This window comes from Centruroides vittatus, unplaced genomic scaffold (assembly GCF_030686945.1).
Source record: "Centruroides vittatus isolate TY-2023 unplaced genomic scaffold, ASM3068694v2 contig_352, whole genome shotgun sequence".
NCBI lineage: Eukaryota > Metazoa > Arthropoda > Arachnida > Scorpiones > Buthidae > Centruroides > Centruroides vittatus.
In genome coordinates this window covers 1,437,425-1,453,080 of record NW_027122175.1, presented here as the reverse complement: position 1 = coordinate 1,453,080, position 15,656 = coordinate 1,437,425, and the positions used below count along the sequence as shown (strand labels likewise).

Below are 15,656 nucleotides of genomic sequence, written 5' to 3'. Positions count from 1 at the left end.
GAAAAACCGTACCTAATTATATCTGCATATAAATTCTGTGCGGTTTATTTATATACATAAAGTATATACCTTAAAATAGTCATTATAAAGAACCTTCACTAGAACACTTTAATATCTTTATGTACTGAACATAAAAAATTCTCTATAGAACATCCATTTTAAGACAACAAACTGACGAAAACTCTCTAACTAGAAATCTTTTATATTTATAAACAATACCTTTACCTCTAAACGAACCCTTTCTCAAACCCGCCAACCATTTAAACGAGACTCCTCTTTAGTATGGCAATCAGCTTGACGCAATGGCATTAACAAACGGACGCAATACTCGAACATTGCAGTGCTTTATCCGGAACGAAAGTTAACCTAGCACTAAAACGAAAGGTACGAGTTTAAAATTTATTCTTCTATTATCGTTTATTTACGAACTCCTGCCGTTTTGAAGATTCGAAAAGCTTGTTGTCGTCTTACTTTAGGCGTGGTGCACAACTATTCGTTTCCCAAGCTAACTGGTTCCATCAAGGCATTGGACAGATAACATTTGTATCGGGTAAAAAACGGATAAAAAACTATTATTCTGCCGGTTGTTAAACCTGTCTCTAAAATATCACTGATGTCATGTTTTTTTCTCTATCGTATATTTTCCATCCCCGAATGACTTCCATCAACTTGCCTTTCTCTTCCCCCTTCATTCGATTTAACAACCCGCGAGTAAATTGTGAATAATAGGAAACCTCTTTTATTCGATATAAATGACAATCTGAAACGTTTCCGACATCAATCTTCCGTTGCAAAACTTCGACTATAATTTATTTATTCTATTAATGCTCGACTACTCGCTAATGTCACCGTTACATCGCCTACAATTCTACTCGCATTTGCGACCGTGTCTAGAAAGATTTCGAGCTTGTCTGGAATAAAAAAATTAATAATAATAATAACAGAAAAAAAAGAAACACTATCTTCAGATAAGACGAGAGGTGGACAATCTAATCGGAGAGATACGAAATTCAGAGATTGCCCTCCTTTATAGGGACGCGTGGGCAACATTTGTCAACTATCAATTACTTAAATATTCGGAGATTTGGGGGCGCCCACCTGTCCGCTTCCTAGTCCAGACACTCCCATCAATCATCCCGGGATTAGAGTGGGCAGGGGCCACAATTATACTCGCCCTCGGCCACAACGGGGACTGTAAAAAGCATCGAGTTCTAATGACCAGGGTTGTTACCAAGATAAACCGTCTCTTCCCCGCTAGTTGTCGAGTTTTTCTTTTCCACCCCCTCGGGATAACTGACGTGTCACACGATCCGAGTTTACGTAAGGATGAAGTTTAGATAATAAAATTCGCTTTTAAATGCTACGATTTTAAGAAACTGTTACCCCAGTTTTACCTCGACCTTTTTTCTTAAGTTATACACTTCGAAAAAAGAAAGAATGGCCGCTTTCTTCTTTAATCATTCCGATTTAAAGATAATCACGATCCTTTTAAGAGGTAGGAACCAAAAAAAAAAAAAAATTGAGCCGGCATAAAAGAAGTTAACGCCAATCTATCATAAGAGAAGCAAATTGTTCTACCAGCACATTTCGAAAGCAAGGGTCGGGACAGTTGTAATTACACCTAAAAATTTGGAGTGGAAAAAGAGGACCTCCCATCGAGTCAGGTATAGGGCGGGTGTGCGTCATGTGTCATGACATCTCAATTCGGTTCTTGCAACCATTATCATCGGATGATGTCTCCGACCAAGTTCAGCGGAACAATCAAAGAGATGGATCGTCCACTTTGCGAAACGGAAAGTCGTGACTAACTGACGTGACCTCCGTCTACTTTATAAATACATTATATATAGTACTATAGCGTTCTACTTGAAAAAATTCTAGATTTGATATCTCAATAATAAGCCCTTTGTTAATATTCTTCGTAAGTAATGTTGTTAAGAATCCGATTTCTTAATACAAAGCGTTTCAAGAATCGAAATTGAAGAAAGAAGATCCTAAATTAAGCCGCAACGCCTGAAGGAACTTTGAATAACCTTTCCGACTCCAGAAAGATAGCGGTTTAATAGGTTAAGTAAGAAGGTTTTGCGTGTCTCGGAATTCTAGTTTGTATCAAAAGGGGTTAGATTACTCAGTTTGGTCCACGGGAATACAATGTGTTGATGAATGTGCTGTCGGCATAACGTGCGTGCTTAGGGTCGAACCATAGCCTACCTATGCTAGTAGAAGGGAGGAGTCGTAAGCGAGACAGACGATGGATGACAGAGCTATTCCAGTAACGGATGGTTTGGGAGCGAACACGTGTTGAAGAGGTTGGGCGGTTAGAAGGACCGCATGCCACAGTTGCCGAAATCCGTTGAAAGCCAAACATTACCGGAATGTAAAGCCTAGCAGCGGCTCCGGACGGTCGCTGCCGACGGCCCAGATAACGATCTCCGGTGCTTCGGTTAACTAGGGAGACATCTATCACGTAGAAGGGAGAAGAGGACACACTATATATGGCTGCGGTCTATTAGAGTTGAGTAGTCGTCGTACTTTATCGGATAGTGTTACAGCTTTCTCGTGGCATAGGGTTACTTTGTTGGGATGTTCGTACTTCCTGTCCGTGCAGGCCGATCATTAATGTTATTCCACTCTCCCTTTTTATGCCCGCAATTTATGCTTTATGTCTTAGCTGCTCTGTTTTATATGTTCAGCCTGGACAATTCGAGAATTGTTACGAAATTTATCGACAGCTGCTCGGAAAATCGCCATTATCTATTAAGCAACGGGATCCACCAATTTTCTGATTATTAACCGAATGTCATTTATGAATGAGTACTATTGAAACTTTTAGACTGGCGTGAAAGGAATACGTCTTCAATATAAGTCGAACGTCGAAAACACAATAAGCCTAAGCGGCAAGCGGAAAATCCTACAAATTTAATTAAAAACATACCTACGCTTTCGTTACAAACGTATAACAACCTTAAAAAAGAAGAGAAGATAATTTGAAAATTGTCTACATACGACACATTTCCAATTTATAAGAGTTGAATTTCGCAAGATCCTTATTAAATCTGCTAACGGTAATAAAAGAGCGTGTAACAATCTGTCCACTGGTTCAAGGAGAAAATTAGTAGGTCAATGCAAATAGATAATTAAAGATACTTAATGGCTTTCTCTTAACCAGAACTGGCACAAAATTAATTTGCATATTTAAGAGATGTTAATCTAATTTGAGAGGATTACAAGCGTTACCAGTAATGAAAAAAGGGCAGATAAATCAGAAATCGTGAGTGTTTTAGTTAATTCAATTGGACTGTCCTTATCGTATTATCGACCATAGTCAATTATCTCATGCTGTGATCTTCATTTGGATGCGTTACGCCTTGTTGTGTCTAGTTTAGACCGGATGATCTTGCGTGAAGTACAGATAAGTTGGAAACAATTGTTCACTCTAATTTGCCTAAATGATGTCATAAGTGGGGGAGCTAATTCACACTTAACAGATTCCTGTCTATCAAAAAAACATCAATCGCACTTCGTTGGATGATTCGAAAGGCAATCTAGTAATGAAATTATTTCTTGAACTGGCACGAAAACGGAAAGGCGCCATTGAATGGGTGCATGATTAATATGCATAGCACATCGTTCCAAAGGGAGATTAGTTTAGAGTAAATAATTCTCTATGGTTCACCATCAGATCTAATATAGATTTACGACTTCCTTTTCCGTCAGGTGACATCCGTAGTTGAAACTTAGCATTATGTTTAGACACAAGAAATACAAACGTCAGTCATTGTAAATCGATAAATTTACTGTACAGATTATTAATGACACGTTTGAGACAAAAGAAAGGGAATTTTTTTATTTAATTGTGGATATATAAATTCAGAAAATTAATAGACAGTCACTTTGCTAATGATAAACTATTTGTCTTAATCCATTAATTTTATGTTCTCTTTTTTAAAGTGTACAGTTAATGGATTAAAACGTTTTAAAAACGATCGAATGAGAAAAGCGTACTTCTAACGACCTAATTTTTATTCCAAGTCTAAGGACTGTTTTATGTATTCGATTTTAACAAGGAATATTTCCAACTGCATAAACAAGACTTTTAACTAGTTACAATAACAAACAATCTAAAGCTACATTAAAAATATCTACTTTATGTGATTGTGTGCAGTTCGAAATCCAGTTAGACATTCAGTTTCGTCGTAAATCAAAATTATTAAATCCTTACTAAGTCACGTAATGGGAATTTTCGATAAGTGTGCAGTTTTTGTAACGCAACTTTCAGCAATTAAAACACTTCCATGTAGCATTTCCTGCACTCAAAACTCCCCAAAGATGGATATTTAATAATTAAACGTGTCATTTCCCTTAAGGGGTGGACAAAATTCAATATTCCTTTATTTAACCTGAAGTTTTAACGATCGAGACAAACAATTCCACATTTAATTGAACCTTTTTTTTTTTAATCTGTAACGCAACTTCACACCCTGCAGCCCGACGTACTAACTGGCGCCACTTAAACTTTTCTTGTATATCACGGACGACTGCTTTACGTGCCTTAGGCTGCCTATATAATTAATTAACGCGAATGGACCCTCGTTATACCGCTAGACGACGTACGCTAAATACTTCATTCTGCAAGAAACATAATCTAAAGCAGATGCTTCTTCCAGCATTCAGACGGAAAGAGGGAAGAAAAAGATTCCGACCGGACAGGCGCCCGGACGGCTGGGGTCAAAGGTGACATTCGCCACTCGAGGTTATCGATAAGGGGGGATATAAGGTGAACACTTTTGAAAAATCGTTTCTGGACCCAGTTCGTGAGTTTGTTTACAGACTTTTGTGTGTGACAGACAGCAGTGAGTATGGAATATAATAGAGTTGCCTCGTATGTTTATCACGTATATACCATTTTATGTGGCCGTAAATCATTACATGGTATAGCTTACTGTATAAACGCAGCTTGATGGATCTATCAACATGTGCATCAAGAAAATCAAATATACTGTATAATAAATTAATGTTTCGAAACTGAAACCTGTCTACGCAGTTTGAATAATATGTTTGTATGTAAACATTCTAAATACTTCTTTTAACTTGAAAACGGTAACATCTCTATATTTGTGAATATTTTTTGTTTACTACTTATATTTAAAACAAATATTATATTTTTGGCTACATTTTTAGCGTGCTTCCATAGAATTTTCAATTGAATTGATTTAAAAACGCTCTCTCGCTCTAAATGGATTATTGAATTTTAAAAATAGTCTAACTTTGATTGTTACACATAAAAGGGCTTGCATGACGTTTTATTAGCGTTTAAAAAATATTCAGAGTATTTTCAAAGCTTTAAAATATAATTTATGAAGTTTTTAAGCGGTGCACGAACTAAATACAAAGTTTTATTTTTTTTGTATTCAAACTAAACCTTTCTTCTCAGTAAAAGAAAATCTTAAATATCCTTTAAATATTCAAAATCTTTAGTGAATATAAACGCTAGAGCTTACGTTGAAAAGTATAAAGATGGAAAAGCAGACCATTAAATCGCCATTGCAGTCAATGAGCCGCCGTTTGTCTTAAGAACATCGTTTAACTACTGAGAAGTAGGAGGAGTTGAGAGACATTTCCTGTTTTGGTCGCGAGTTTTCCGTAAAATAAAATACACCGACTTACTAGTGATTTACACATCCCCAGGACGTGTGATAATACAAACCATCTGTCGAACATGTCTTGCCACCCTGTTTCGACTTGCCTGACTAGAGGTAATGTTCTAACTCTATGCTGGAGTTCTAACTCTAAATTGGCAAGACAGCAATATTTCTCATACAACTCTCAAAGGAAGCTGTCAATGTGGGAAAGCAATGAGCAGAGAAACAAGTGCAAATACCAGCTATAATAGCTCCTTCCACAGGCATATTTGTCTCCTCCTCCTGATGTAAAGATATTGATAGTTTCAATTAACATATTAAAAAAAATTCTAGTGCTATTCATTTAAGTGTGCACTCTAGGTAAGAAGTTATTTAAATTCTTTTATAGTTTTAATATTTACTAAAACAATTGTGTGAAATTTTTTTAATTTTTCATTTAACAATTACTACAATTAATTTTATATCAAATCTCAAAATTTGTTTGGAACATAAATAAATTATGCCTGAACTTTATAATTTACAGCAGAAACAGAATTTTCAAATTCTAAAAATGTTTTTACATCTCTTACTAATTCTAAAAATGTTTTAGTAATGCAAATAAACATTGTAGTTGGAAGTACAACCACTTTACTATATATTGAGACTTTTAAAGAAGCAATAAAATAAGAGTTTTCCAAGTTTTAATAAAGTGGACCATTATAATAGTTAAGTATGTGTGCTGTACATTTCCAGTACTCCAGACGGACATCAAAAAAGCAATAAATTTAAAGATGACGGACTATAAATGCATCTGGTACTTTTTCACATAGTTTAAGAAATTATTTCAAGAATTTGATGTTTAAATTAAAACACAATTTTTAATATCTAGAATTGAATAACTAACATATTCTAACAGATGTTCCCAATTCAGGAATATTATTTCGCTCATTAAACTCCATATCATGAAAGCTTAAAATCTTTCATTACTATTTTAATATTAATTCTGTCCAAATGAAAAATTTAATGGATGAATTAAATGTCATTTTTCAAGTTATTAATAATAGTATTAAACTAAATTATTAAAAATGCCTGAGAAACTTCACTGAATCATATTTTATTTTATAATATTGTAAAAATTTATAATTTAATACAGATATACAAGAAGATAACAGTTTTCTTCTGTGAAATCTAATGTAATAAAGTCTAATTTTATTTGGATTTTATATAAAATCTAAAGTATGGAGAGCAAATTTAAAATTAATTTGATATAATAAACTTTTTGAATTCTACAAAATTTAAAAATATGAAACATTATACTTAATAGAATAGACTGATAACTTTTTATGATGAAAAAATTAATTATAATTATTATTTTAAAAATTTTTAATTGTTAATGTCCATATTATTACAGCCAAGGATCATAAGGTAAAATAAAATCGAGGATCATAAGGTAAGATAAAAGTTAATCAGTTAACATCCATGAACCTTTAAGTACATGAACACTTACCGTATTTTACGGACTATAAGACGCACTTTTTTCTTCGAAAAATTGCCTCCAAAATTCAGGTGTGTCTTATAGTCCGTAGCGTCTTATAAGCATTTAAGAAAAAAAAATTGCTTAAAAATTAAGGTGTGTCTTATAGTCCGTAAAATACGGTACTTATTGGTTAATGTTTAAACTCTTATTTTTGATCCTTTCTAGTAAATATGGACATAAGAAGTGTACAAATTTTACATGGTAATTATTTATATGTAATGAAAATGATATTCCAAATATTAATTCAGCATAAATCAAAAATATCAAACTTACCTTAAAATGAGCTAATTTTGGTTCTTCTTTTAACAATCTAACCAAACCCATATAATCTGCTTTTGAAGCTTTTATGATCCATTCTCTCTTCTGATTATCGATCTATCAACATTTTAAAAAAGAATAAATTGTATTTGTACTCGATAATTGAAATTAAAATAATGTAAAATTAATTCTGTTTCATTTTTATATTATTAAAATTAACTTTGACATCAATCTAATTTAATTTGAATGGTTTTATTTTGAAATTTTTAAGATACTTACTGACGAAACAGAAGAAATATCATCATCATCGCCACCCTATATAAATGAAAAAATCTTCTATATAGCCAGTACATCAAAATAAATTTTCAGCATACTAGAAATTTGTAAACAAATTAAACACAACATCTGTGCAATGTTTTTGATAAAACTGAATACATAATAATGTTTAATAAATTTTTTTCTAGATGAAAAATTTGATTTTTATTCTTATATCTTTAATTAATTTATCAGAACTTTTGCAAAATTCTTCAATTTTTAATTTATTTAAAATTAATTAAAACTAATTTGAAATGCTAAATAACTATTAAAAAAAAGTCTGAAACCTCTTGTTTTTATTCTAAAAATAACAAAAAAGTTTAATCATGACAATGCTGAGTATGTAATTAATCATCATCTACAATATTACCAATCCTATAATTAAGGTCAATTTTATAATTTTCATCAACACATGATAAATAATATATTAAAAGTATTTACCCTCTCACTTTTCCCTTCACGTTTCTTTGAGGTATTCTGTGTTAAAGAACCATTAACCTTTTGATTCAAATCGCATTCTGATGCCATTTTGTTTAAAGATTTTGCTCGTTCCTTAACACTACCTGGACTGAGAGGGAATTCATTAATTTCTTTCTTTGCAGAATCTTCCTGGAAAATAAAAATAAAGGTTAAGAATTGAATAATATAGAATTTACATTATATCTTAATCGTTATATTTTTTATTTCTTTATTTACCTTTCTTCTATAGAGCCTCATTACATAGAAATTTCTATATTTATATAAAATATCTAATATATGTAAGTTATATAGAATATTTAATAAATAAAATTCGTGATTTTAAAATTAAGGAAAGTGAACAATAAAAAGAAATTATCTTAAAAAAAATACTTAAAAAATAATTACCTAATAACTTTAAGGAAGTATCATTATATCAACAAATGTTATTGTCTACAGATATATTATTATTATTGTTATAAAGTATAATCATCATCATTACTAAAATTATCTTATAGAAATGATAAATATCCAAAAATTTAAAATAAATAATACTTAAAATAATATATTTATCATAACTTTTAATTAATATCAATAAAGACATAATAAAATAATAAATTTCCCACCAATAAAAAGCTAACCACAATTTTATAGAAATTATTTTAAATTAATAAATTATTATTAAATATTTTAATATAGTGTAATACAAAATTTAATTATAATTTTTATAGTGACATACAGAATCTCATTTTATGGTATATAATTGGAACCGATCATATTAACATTAGTAGTATAAAACTGAAATAATCAAAATAAAACATTTGATTATTTCAGCTTCATCTCTTGATGACTTCATTTTCTACGTCAATAACAAATATTTATATATACATATATTATTTTAATATATCAAAAACGTATAAATCAATATTCTATAACAGCCCCTACACAAATTTAGCAAACTTAAGATGACGGCAAGATTTCGATAAACATTCTTTTATTTTAACTGTAATTTCTTATAATTATCCTAAATGATAATTACTCTATAATAAAATTTGATTATGTCTTATATGCATACAGTTAAGAATATTAAATTTATTACACTCTAATTATTTTCTCTTAAATTTTTTTTTTTTTTTAATCTAACAATTATGATCAAATTATTTTCTACAGGTCAAAAATTAGTAAATCTTATTGAAGACAGAATACTAAATATCTGGATGTTCTCCCATGTAAAACATTGGTTCAATTTTCTTGTCAAGTTTCAGGCCTACAGCAATCTAATGACAGATTTATGATATCATGATTATGCAGTAATTATCTTATACCACTTAATTACATTTAAGAATAATTATGTGGTTCATACTTGTGAAAATAATCTAATACATAATAATAATCCTGCTTTAAGAGATTTCATCCTCCCTACTGATAAAATTTTCCATTTATCATCGAAAATATTATGCATCTGTCAGGTTTAATAATTTTTGACAAGCTGATGCTTAACAACATTTACTATTTTTGGAAACAATTTAATTGTTAGTACTTATTTAAAAAAAAAAGACATCATAAATGAGAAAGAACATGTAATTATAAATAAATTTCTCAACTTTATATTAAACTTTATTAAATTGACTTAATTTAAATTTTTATTTTTTAAATAAAAAAAATTATAAATTTAACTTTTTTTAATAGGAATCCTAAGTTATAGAAAATTATATAATGAAATTTCATGCCAAATGATTGATTTTAGTCATTTTAAAATTAATTTCATAATGGAATATTAAAGTTTATAATTATTTATTACTTATAAACGTTTATAATGTAAACTTTCTTTAGCATTTTAAATACATTAATATGCAATTTAATTTTTAATTAATTAAGAGAGCATTTTTAAAAATTTTATTGTTAACAAAATGAATCCACTCTTCATTCATTTTGTAACAATAAATGAACTTTAGAAATAATATTCATACAAGTAAGAAAAACATCTTTAACAATTACTTTATATTAATTGAAATTTAACATTTATAAAATTATAAAATTTGTAAAAAGGAAACAAGAAATTACTTTGTAACATTTTATCATATAAGTACCCCATATAAAAATAATTCTACACTATTTAATTATTCATTTTATAAAATTCATAATTAATAACTAAAATAAAAGAATAAATCAAATTTAATAACAATTCTATTCTTCCAATATTTAAGCTGAAACTTATGTATTACATTTTCAACCACATTCGTTATAGACATTTGATTTGGTTAATGTTGAAACCTGACACGGGTCCCCCAAATGTGGCCAAAGCATTTGTATATTAAAACATTGCTGCTGGAAAAAGTGTGGATAGTGTGATTTATTATAATAATTCTATAATATATATAATTTTATTAATCAGTGAACATAAAAAGAAACTTACTGAAGACAAATAACACTTACATTATTTTATTTTTCAATCAAAAATATTTTTTTTACTTTCAACTATTTAAATAAATTCCATATAATTAATGTAAAAATAAAAATTTATGTATAGAAAACCAATCTTGTGAATCATACTTTTAAATTTCTTTAATATTACTTAATTAATGCCCAATTAAATTTGTGTATTATTATTGTTTAACTACAAATAATCAGCACAATACACATATTATAATCTTGAAAATATCAAATGACTATCATATTCAAATTACTGGATGTTATCTTTCTTCCTAACGCATTAATCATTATTTTTTGTAAGTTTGACAGTTTGTTAAAGAAAAAAGTAAAAAAATCATATAAGGGGTATTTATAAAAGATACTATATTTAATGAAACATTTTATTAAATGTAAACTGAATCATATTAACAGAAAATTCTTATCAAATATTTAGATATTATCTCATTTTTTTGTAAAAGGAAAGTATTTTTGATGTTGATATTATTGCATTATTAATTTTGTTTTAACTCAAACTATAATTTCGGCTATAAAATATCTTAATTTTTTATTTTTGTGAAAAATTATATATATTAGAAATAAATTAAGAAAATATTTTCCGTATGTTTATTTTAATTAATTCATTTTCTGTGTCTTTCAATTAATAAATTATAATTTTTATAGAAAAATCATATTATGAATATTTAAATTACTATGATTAATTCGGCACACAATTTAATTTAAGAAATGCTTACTTTGAGCTTAAAAGTTTGTGAAATTAATTATGGAATTAATGTAAATTAATAGCATACACATAATTACAGAAAATATATAAACAAAAATTTTAATACTTAAAAATATTGGAGAAAATATCAGTATAGTTACTATGAGAATCAATCATTTAAAAACTTAAATATAAAAATGTAAATAATAATAATAAAATCTATCATTTTCTATATTTTAATATTGTTTAATAAGATTTATTACTTAAATAATTATGAAAAAGAAATGATTAAATAAAAATAAATGTTTTTAAAATAAAAAAAAGTTTATTTTTAATTAATAAATTTTCTAAGAAAGAAAAAAAAAACAAAATAGCATAATGTAACATTGTTTATATTTGTATGTTTAATTGCAAGTAAAATGCCTGATTACATTTATTTCTATTTGTTTATACAAAATAAAGGACTTGTTTCTTTGAAATATGATATCCTGCTGTTAAATATACAGTGCATAGGAGTTGAATGTATATTTACACATAAATGACATGCATCAATAATACAGAGGAAATGCCAAGAGCGATTAGATTTAACTAAGCCATAACAAAATCTGGTAACTTTCACTCAACAGTCGACAATGTCAGCTTCCAAGTTATCTTCAGATAAGACTAATAAAATGTGACGTTTACATTTCTGCGATCAGTTGTATGGCTAATATCAATATGTATTCTACAATTTCTGATAATACATCCAAATGATTATTCAACATCCAATGTTAAAAAACTTATCGCATCGTTATTTATCTTCCAGATATGAAGAAATGTCACCACTAAGTTCGTCCGTATTTTCTAAACGGTTGCAATTTTATTTTAGCGTTAATAATCGTAGAGGAAAAAACTAAGAAAATAATATTCCATTTATAATTACATCAAATATTTAAGTTAAAGTTTTGTTTATAATAAATAGTAAATACATAAATAATGTTATATTTATTTATTGTAAAAAGTAATAGTTATGAAAAAAACAAGTATTTAAATATCTATATAATGAATGAAACTAATGGTTTTATAACATTTCTGAGAACCATTCATAATAAATTATGGCACAGCATGGCTTTTGTAGATTTTGTGTTAAAAAATTATAACAATCAATCAGAGTATGCTTGTTAAAATCAGTACCAGTTATAAGATGTAAACACAATTTTTCCAAAATTGTAAGATAATTAATGTGAATTATAATGCTTTTTAGAAAATTTCAATAAGAAGAATATCTCTTTTCATGTATGTTAACAATCCAATTCAAAAAAACAAAAAAGAATATAATTTGAGTACACTTGTTAAAGTAATATTTGATTTTTTTAATACCTGTAGAGCCACTCCTTTTTCCTAAAATTCATCATAAATAATGAAAATTCGAAAAAAGAAATGTCCCTACAAATCATCACTACTTTTTATATTTGTTGATAAAAATAAAGATTGGACATAAATTCTTTTAACAAGCATTATACTTTTTAAAAATAAATTAAATTACTTTTTAACTATACAACTACAAATATTTTTATCTATAAACTATAACATGTATAAAATTTACATATCATTTTATATTTATTTCATACTTGATAAAAGAAAGTTGCTCTTTTTATCAGAAAATAGTCCAGAGTATAAGAATATGTATGAAAATGATAAATTGTTTGGAATACCTTAAGACTGATACTGGCTTTAATATGAACTTATTAAGAATAATTACAAATAAATACTTAATTTTCAATAAATTTAAATAATAATTTTATGTTCTGCTCTTAAAAATTTTAATTAAAATAAAATGTAAAAATAATAAAATATACTTTACAATTTACAGTAAACAATTTTTAGATTCATATTTTAATACTAAATTTCAAAATTTTTAAATTCTAGTTCTATTATAGAATGGAGTTACATCAATAATTATTTTGAATTTTTGTTTTATTAATTAAATTATAAATTTATTAATTTGAAAAATACATTTAACTATGTATTACAGAAAATGAAGCATTTATATATGTAATTCTGAGATTAAAAATTTAACCACTTGTATAGTTATTACTTCAAAAATATAGTGTTTCTTAATTATATTTTGATATTTATCATTTACAATATTACATTGATATACTCATAGAAAATTAATTGAATTAAAATCAGTAACTTCTTATACTTCTGTTATTTTTAATTTATAAATTTTAAGAACTTTATATTAGAATATATTGATTCTTAAATGTAATAAAAACTTACTTTATATCATTTTGAAACAATTTTAAATAATTTACTGCATACATATACAGTACATTGTGTCATTCATAAAGAATGATTTGATTTAATCTTATATACAGCTTTATTACTTTGAAATTTAAATTATCATCGTCATTAAATACTAATTTTATTTAAACTTCATACTATATCTTTAAAACTTACATTATTTTTACTATAGATACAATTCTTACTTTCCATTAGATAGAAAGAATATCTGCTACCAATCCAAATCAAAGAAAAGTAATTATTAGCTAATTAAATTTATAATATTTTAAAAGCAATATAATAATATGCAGTAACAGTACTTGCCTCTGTTTCCTTTTCCTCACATAAAAGTTGCATCCGTTCCTGGATTTTCAAATCACGATTTTCCTTTCCTTTTGCACTCCCCTTCCTGCGAGGTGGTGGAAGTGGTGTCTCCCCTTCAGGTGGTTCAACAAACCATTTCAAAGGAGTTGATTGAGATTCTGAACAACATGACTGGGAATTCTCTTCATAGCAATCTTGTAATGGCAGTGAAAGTGATGAAGAATCAATAGCTTGGAGTATACTTGGACTAGAGTGACTATGGACAATTGGAGAGACAGATCCTTCTAATTGTAAGTTATCAGTTGTAGGCGCAGTCTGACTGGCCTCACTTTCCATACCATCATTTGAACTACTTGATAAACTATAACTACTTTCAGAAGTACTTTTGACATTTTCCTCATCATGTTGTACTGCTGAGCAAAATTCAGGCCTTAACACTAAATATTTTACCTAAACAAAATAATTTAAATTATTAAAATATTTATTTAACAGTCATATTTATTATTATAAATGATTAACAAAATTTCATTTAAACTGATATAAAAAAATTAATGTTTTAAAGAATAACTTATACATGTACAGAAATTTCAAACAGCATGAGTTTAATAAGTAGTTGTTTGATGTTAACAAATAAAAGAGATAAAGTTAAACTTCTCTGTTTTAAATTAACATTTTGTAATGAATAAATGCAAAATTTTAGTGAATTTTAATATATAATTAATTCATCAAATGTACAAGTTATAATAAAAATTCTTAAGATTAATAAATGAAAGTAAAATCAATCATAAAGATATTAGTTATGCAATTAATCAAAACGATAATGCAATCTTAGTAAAGAATGACATCTTTCTAACTACAAGTACAAATATTTAATATAATTTATTACTTTAATGTAGGTTAATACAATATTTAATATTGCACACACAAACTAATTCATTTTCATCTCTGCAAATTTGTTTTAAAAGTATATAAAGCATATTTTTATTAATATATAATTTATTTTAAAAAATATTATTTATTTGGTGTAAATCTGCATTCATAAATGTATGAAATATAAACATAAATATGTAATTTATGTAAAAAAAATATTGAGTATATATCATTTACATGTATATTATGTATAAAATTCTTTGCAATTGTTTTAAAAACAATTGTTAAATTCACTCATATATAATATATAACCCACAGTTTAATTAAATAATAATAATCAAAAATGCTTATTATCAAAATATTTAATACAATGTAAATTTAATAATGTGATGTTTTTGATTATTGTTCTTTATATTATAAAAATTATATGAGCAACTTTAATCATTATTTCTAAAAAACTTAATATCTATTAATTCAATGATCAAAACTGTATCCAATCAAAAACTAATAATTGATGAGTGAAAATGAATTAACTATATTATAAGTATGTTATAGCTATTTAAGGAATCCAGAGTTTAATTAAAGGAGAAGTGTTTCAGATCTTTAAATAGCTATATTTTCTTATAATGTACAAAATGATGCCAAGAAATTTCTGAATTAGTGAATATAAACTGCAACTGTGAATAGTTAAAATTTGATGAAAACCTTTGTTTGAAGCAAAAACAGTTTAATTACAATTGTTTTTGGATGTTTTTGTTGCAAAAAAGTTTCTTTTGTAAATTTTGTATTTCTGACTTAACTGAACAATAATTCCACCTAGAATCCATCTTAAGAAATGGGTCACTCTCTACTCAGATCCCACCTGAAGAAGGTCCTA

At 27.4% G+C, this 15,656-nt stretch overlaps 1 protein-coding gene across 1 annotated transcript in view; it reads right to left on the bottom strand.

Annotated features, from left to right (window-relative positions):
• The window catches only part of LOC136974696 (ankyrin repeat domain-containing protein SOWAHC-like), a 59,502-nt gene that overhangs the window by 20,676 nt on the left and 23,170 nt on the right, over window positions 1–15,656 (bottom strand). Inside the window, exons 3-6 of the mRNA XM_067269638.1 lie at window positions 13,906–14,359; window positions 8,173–8,336; window positions 7,696–7,731; window positions 7,432–7,533 (exon numbers count right to left, since the gene is read on the bottom strand). Of these exons, the coding sequence (XP_067125739.1) occupies window positions 7,432–7,533; window positions 7,696–7,731; window positions 8,173–8,336; window positions 13,906–14,359 (756 nt within the window). The remainder of the gene's footprint in view (window positions 1–7,431; window positions 7,534–7,695; window positions 7,732–8,172; window positions 8,337–13,905; window positions 14,360–15,656) is intronic.